The sequence below is a fragment of the Mesoplodon mirus genome (assembly GCF_964341445.2).
Source record: "Mesoplodon mirus genome assembly, contig: HAP1_SCAFFOLD_928, whole genome shotgun sequence".
Lineage (NCBI taxonomy): Eukaryota > Metazoa > Chordata > Mammalia > Artiodactyla > Ziphiidae > Mesoplodon > Mesoplodon mirus.
In genome coordinates, this window is record NW_028295117.1 from 5,988 (window position 1) to 12,928 (window position 6,941).

The 6,941-nt window shown below is 47.3% G+C and overlaps 1 protein-coding gene across 1 annotated transcript; it reads left to right on the plus strand.

The window, feature by feature from the left end:
* The first annotated feature begins 1,676 nt into the window (after positions 1-1,676).
* Positions 1,677-5,567, plus strand: LOC309797727 (protein phosphatase 1D-like). Its single transcript, XM_082646163.1, has one exon. The coding sequence runs from the start codon at positions 1,791-1,793 to the stop codon at positions 3,459-3,461; it is 1,671 nt and encodes a 556-aa protein (XP_082502289.1). The 5' UTR covers positions 1,677-1,790; the 3' UTR covers positions 3,462-5,567.
* The last annotated feature ends 1,374 nt before the right edge of the window (positions 5,568-6,941 follow it).

Here is a 6,941-nt window from a genome sequence, read left to right on the forward strand (position 1 = left end):
GAATTCCGAGAACGCATAGTAATGTGTATCCTGAATTGCTCTCCCCAGTCACAGACAGCAATCCCCTCAGAAGGCATAAAAGTGAGGAAGTGTGCTGAACTTCAAGGCTGGCAGGTGGGGTTTGACAGAGACCACCTAGGCTAGTCCCAGAATCAGGAGTATAAGAGAAATGTTTTAAATAATGAGGATTTGAGGAAGTAAATAGCACCCCTGCATGGCCAACATTCCGTATGGAATCATAACAGCCATTAATTCAACAACCTCTTGCCATAGGCATTGTACAGAACTTAACCTGAGCAAGCCCCACCTCACTCCTTTTTTTGCGGTACGCGGGCCTCTCACTGTTGTGGCCTCTCCCGTTGCGGAGCACAGGCTCCGGAGGCGCAGGCTCAGTGGCCATGGCTCACGGGCCTAGCCACTCCGCAGCATGTGGGATCTTCCCAGACCGGGGCACGAACCCGTGTCCCCTGCATCGGCAGGCATACTCTCAACCACTGCGCCACCAGGGAAGCCCCTTTTTAAAAAAAAAATAAATTTATTTATGGCTGCGCTGGGTCTTTGTTTCTGCGCGTGGGCTTTCTCTAGTTGCAGCGAGCGGGGGCTACTCTTCATTGCGGTGCGCGGGCTTCTCACTGCAGTGGCCTCTCTTGTTGTGGAGCACAGGCTCTAGGCGTGCAGGCTTCAGTAGTCGTGGCACGCAGGCTCAGTAGTTGTGGCTCGTGGGCTCTAGAGCGCAGGCTCAGTAGTTGTGGCACACGGACTGAGTTGCTCCGCAGCATGTGGGATCTTCCTGGACCAGGGCTCAAACCTGTGTCCCCTGCAACGGCAGCCGGATTCTTAACCACTGCACCACCAGGGAAGTCCCCCACCCCACTCCTATATTCTGCTCTCTGATCTTTCAGTGTGGGTGGGATTCATGAAACTGTATTTCTTGCCAGACTCCTGCCTTCCACTGTATATGGCTGTCTACCTTCTTGTAGGTTTCCTAAGCAATACGAGGACAGATGCCAGGACTTATTCACAAATGTAATCTTGGCACCTATCACGATGCTTGGCACAAAGAATGAGCTTAATAAATGTCTGCCGAATAAATGAATGTTGACGTGCTTGAACTGTCCAATATATGCTGTAACTACTGATTGCAGAAATCATTTCACTCACTCACTTGATCCAAGATTTATTAAGTATCTCCTATGTGCCATGAACTATATAAGGTGCCAGGGTGACAAAGATGACTAGAACATTATCCTCTGCCCACAAGGATCTCCAGGTGGGAGAGAGAAGGTGTGGAAGTGAATAATATGACCAGAGCTACCACAAAGGAATGAGCAGGCTGCTCTTGACACCTGCCTGAATAGGTGGGCTAAGGCTTCTGAGCCAGCTGACTGTTTGGGATGAGTAGCAGCTCTCTAAGTAGGCAACTCGGGAAGGGGAGGCGTTCTACTCAAAGGGAACGGGATGCTGTGCATGAGGCTGGGTCAGGGTCACTTTGCATTGGCCAAAACAAGTCTCATGGCCAAGCCTGACTTCAACAGAGTGTGAAGAGTAACCCTCCCGGGAGGCGCACTGCGAAGACGCAGCTGGTCGGCTCCTTTCCCCCTGGCGCTTCTGCCCAGCTCTGGCAGACAAGTCTCGACCTCGTGCGCGCCCCTCCCCCTCCCGGGACCGCTCCCTCCCCCTTCTCGACGTAGTCGAAGATAAACAATAGTTGGCCGGCGAGCGCAGAGTGTGCATCCCGCTGCCGCATTCGGCGGGCTGCGTGGGACCGGCGGGATCTCGGCCAGCCTGCCATGGCGGGGCTGTACTCCCTGGGAGTGAGCGTCTTCTCAGACCAGGGCGGGAGGAAGCACATGGAGGACGTTACTCAGATCGTGGTGGAGCCCGAGCCCACGGCTGAAGAAGAACCCTCGCCGCGGCGGTCTCTCTCTCAGCCGTTGCCTCCGCAGCGGTCACCGCTGGCTTTTCCTGGCGGCGAAATCTCGGGGAAAGGCCCGGCGGTGGCAGCCCGAGAGGCTTGCGACGCGCCGCCGGACGCCGGGGCCTCGCCGGCTCCCGGCTGCTGCTGTCGCCGTCGTTCCTCAGTGGCCTTTTTCGCCGTGTGCGACGGGCACGGCGGGCGGGAGGCGGCACAGTTTGCCCGGGAGCACTTGTGGGGTTTCATCAAGAAGCAGAAGGGCTTCACCTCTTCCGAGCCGGCGAAGGTGTGCGCTGCCATCCGCAAAGGCTTCCTCGCTTGTCATCTCGCCATGTGGAAGAAACTGGCAGAATGGCCAAAGACTATGAAAGGTCTTCCCAGCACGTCAGGGACAACTGCCAGTGTGGTCATCATACGGGGCCTGAAGATGTATGTAGCTCATGTGGGTGACTCAGGGGTGGTTCTTGGAATTCAGGATGACCCAAAGGATGATTTTGTCAGAGCGGTGGAGGTGACACAGGACCATAAGCCAGAACTTCCCAAGGAAAGAGAACGAATTGAAGCACTTGGGGGGAGCGTGATGAACAAGTCTGGGGTGAATCGTGTAGTTTGGAAACGACCTCGGCTCACTCACAGTGGACCTGTGAGAAGGAGCACAGTCATTGACCAGATTCCATTTCTGGCAGTAGCAAGAGCACTTGGTGATTTCTGGAGCTATGATTTCTTCAGTGGTGAGTTTGTGGTGTCACCTGAACCAGACACAAGTGTCCACACTCTTGATCCCCAGAAGCACAAGTATATTATCTTGGGGAGTGATGGTCTTTGGAATATGATTCCACCTCAAGATGCCATCTCAATGTGCCAGGACCAAGAGGAGATAAAATACCTGATGGGTGAGCATGGACAGTCTTGTGCCAAAATGCTTGTGAATCGAGCTCTAGGCCGCTGGAGGCAGCGTAGGCTTCGAGCGGATAATACTAGTGCCATAGTAATCTGCATCTCTCCAGGAGTGGGCACTCAGGGAGATTTCACCAATGGAGACGAGCTCTACCTGAACCTGACTGATAGCCCTTCCTATAATAGTCAAGAAACCTGCGTGATGACTCCTTCTCCATGTTCTACACCACCAGTCAAGTCACTGGAGGAGGACCCATGGCCAAGGCTGAACTCTAAGGACCACATACCTGCTCTTGTTCGTAGTAATGCCTTCTCAGAGAATTATTTAGAAGTCGCAGCTGAGATAGCTCGAGGGAATGTCCAGGCTGCAGTCATATCCTCAAAAGATCCAGAGCCACTTGAAGAAAATTGCACTAAAGCCCTGACTTTAAGGATACATGCTTCTTTGAATAATAGCCTGTCAGTTGGCCTTGTGCCTACCAATTCAACAAACACCATCATGGACCAAAAAAACTTAGAGATGTCGATCCCAGGTCAAATGAAAGCTCAAGAAGTTGAAAGAACCCCTCCAACAAACTTCAAAAGGACATTAGAAGAATCCAACTCTGGCCCTCTTGTGAAGAAGCATAGACGAAATGGTTTAAGTTGAAGCAGCGGTGCTCAGCCTGCAAGCCTCCCCACAAACTCACGGCGAAAGAACTCTGTTAAACTTACCATGTGACGCAGACTTAGGGGCCAGAAGAAAATGGGAAATCCTTTACTTCACCAGCACAGAAAAACTGTTTGTGTTTGCTGAAATATATCTGGAATTTTTTTTTTCCAGACTTCTAAGAGGGCTTTATGAATTTGGTGCCGAAGCTGAACTTTTTTTAAGGGGACAAAATAAAAATAGTATACAGTTTGACTTTTTGGAATTCAACAGTTTTATCCTGGCCTTGTACTTGCTTGTATTATACCTGTGAATTTTGTAGATGTTAGGGTATAAGTTGCTATAAAATGTGTGTAAATTTGTATCCTTCACACAAACTCAGTCTCTTACACTGATACACAGTAAATGTAACAACAGGGCTAAAGGTTTAAAAAAAAATCAAAAGAATCTATTCGATTTTAGAAATACATTTAAACTTTTAAAAATGCTTATTAAGACATTTGTATAAGTCACGTGTGATGAAAGCTACACAACTTTTTAAAGTAAATTATGAAGCAAACTGGAAAAGTGATGTATTTTCATAGTGACCTGTGTTCCACTTAATGTTTCTTAGAGACAACTAGTGTCTTTTAAAAATTATTCTTTATTTCTGATTTCATAATTCAGAACTAAATTTTTCATAGAAGCAGAAGTGTTGAGCCATGCAAAAGCAGCTGGGTTTTAGTCTCCTTGTCCTAATTAAAATACTATGCAGTATCTCTTATTTCTTTCAGTAGCATTTTTTCTAAACATTAATCATCAGATTTGCTCACCAAATCTTTGAAGTAGAAGGAGGTAGGTTTGCCTAAAAAGATGCCCTTCTCAATCATCCTGGACATTCAGTGGCATTAGTGGGTCTTAAAAGTAGTTATATCCTCTTCTAGTGTTTGCATAAAATATGTGAAGTTTTTCTTGCTATGTCAATAACAGATGGTGCTGCTAATTCCCAACATTTCTTAAATTATTTTATATATCCTATGGTTTTCATTGATTATATGGACATGTTTGTTCATCGAACAAAATCAGTGAACTGTTAAAAAAAAAAAAAAAAAAAAGAATAACCCTCCCACAGAGAGAATAAGTGACTCTTTGGTGAATGACAATATGAGCTCATTGCCCATGTGAGCGGTCCTCCCCACAGACAGTAAACTCCAGGACTGTTTGATACAAGTCAACTTTTCCATTCGAAGATTGACCAGAGGGCTTCCCTGGTGGCGCAGTGGTTGAGAGTCCGCCTGCCGATGCAGGGGACACGGGTTCGTGCCCCGGTCCGGGAAGATCCCACATGCCGCAGAGCGGCTGGGCCCGTGAACCATGGCCGCTGAGCCTGTGCGTCCGGAGCCTGTGCTCCGCAACGGGAGAGGCCACGACAGTGAGAGGCCCGCGTACCGCAAAAAAAATAAAGATCGACCAGAATTCAGGAATTGAGGGGAACCTACAGAGTGTCTCTCACATTTGATGAGGCCAACCCACCAGGTACTGGCTTTATCAGTTTTCTCTTTGACCGAGAAGCCCTGTGATCTGGCCATGTTGTGTGTACTTTCCTTCTTTGTCCCATTCTTCAGAATAGGATAGTCAGAGAGAAGACCTGTCCATCTTTGGCTTTGTTTAATAGAGCTTCTATTACTACTGAGCTATTGCAACAAATACTGACATTCTCATCTGGTCCCTCAACAGTCACTCAGTATGCCCTCCTAGCTCCTCCAAACTCAGGGACATTAATAAAACCTTGCTCAAATCTCCTCTACTTGCTGCCTAAGAAACAGAAACTTTCTCAGAAAAGGCTTTGAGTCATCCCTCACGATCAATTCACATCCATCTACACAAGTCTTTAAGAATGAAGAAAAGTCCTTAAGAATTGAGGCAAAAGGTAGTATTATTTGTTCTCTTCTCTTTTGTATTCTTTTCAGGACAAGATCAGTCACAAGGATGGGGAATTAGAGAGTTGGATGTCTGTGCTCAAATCATCATATTAAGTTAAACATTTCTGAGTGGCATTTTAAAATATAAAATTTGAATTGGTCATACCATATCCCTATTGCCTACAAGTTGGTAGATGCAGTGGAATTTAGAAGGACGTAACCCACTTTCTAGCAATGTTAACAAATTTTGCGGTGTCAGTTCCCATTGTACTACAACACTCAGTAAAGAAAAAATAAACTTCTAATTTTGTTATAATTACACAGGCTTTTCTGAGGTATCAATATGCCTGGAGCAAAAGCTTTATTAAAGTCAAATCCAGCAACGCGGTGCTCTCAGGACATTGTTTCAGGTATTATCTCAATAACCCTCCACCTTATAGTGTCCATTTGAGGGCTTCTCATCCATTCCAGTTGCTGGACTGGTGGTTGGTTCTCCTGGCATGGATGGCATGCAATGCAGATTCTATCACAGGGTGGCACAAGACTCAGGTGCCTAATTAGGTACCAGCATATTCTTGGCATTGGAAATATACTGAGGCATAGCCACTTCTCCTCACTAAACACTGTATTGCTTAAAATTAATTCAATTTTTAGCAAGTCCAAGCAGCTATCAGCTTCTTGTCATACATGCCTATCTCAACAGTTGGCTCTGCTACATAAACGATCAGATCTTCACATACACACTCGTTTAGGTAACATCGATTGCCAGCCAGCATGGTTCTCTAGCTTTCTTCCCCATCGCCAGGCTCTGATAAATTCTAAAGTTGCTTTCCCCAACGTTTCTGTCTTTTGTTCCTATTATTTTCTGTAAGTGTCTGACTCCTCACCAGTAAGGCCTCTGAGTAAGATCTTCAGCTCTGAGTATGGAAGGGAAGACAGAGGCTGCGACTGGCCCTTCCAGGCTCCGTGTATGGAGCCAGGTCACGGGAGGTCTTTCAGCGGCAGGGCCAGGAGTAGTGAAGAGAGAGAAGCCTGGGATACCTACCTCAAGAACCTAGAGTGGGGCACAAAACAGCAATAGGGGTAGATGAAAAACGAAAGTGGTGCAACCATGGTCACACGTGGAGACATACTCACTGAATTTGAATTCAAACCTCTCAGTATACCCCCACGTATTCATGTGTAAAATTCTGACACTAGGACTTCCCTGGTGGCGCAGTGGTTAAGAATCCGCCTGCCAATGCAGGGGACACGCCAAGATCCCACATGCTCCAGAGCAACTAAGCCTGTGCGACACGACTACTGAGTCTGAGCTCTAGAGCCCGTGAGCCACAACTACTGAGCCCTCGAGCCACAACTACTGAAGCCTGCGCACCTAGAGCCTGTGCTCCGCAGCAAGAGGAGCCACCGCAATGAGAAGCCTGTGCACCGCAACGAGGAGTAGGCCCCACTCGCCGCAGCTAGAGAAAGCCCACGTGCAGGAACGAAGACCCAACACAGGCTAACTAACTAACTAACTAACTAAATAAATAAATAAATAAACATATTTATTTATTTATTTATGGGGAAAAAAATTGTG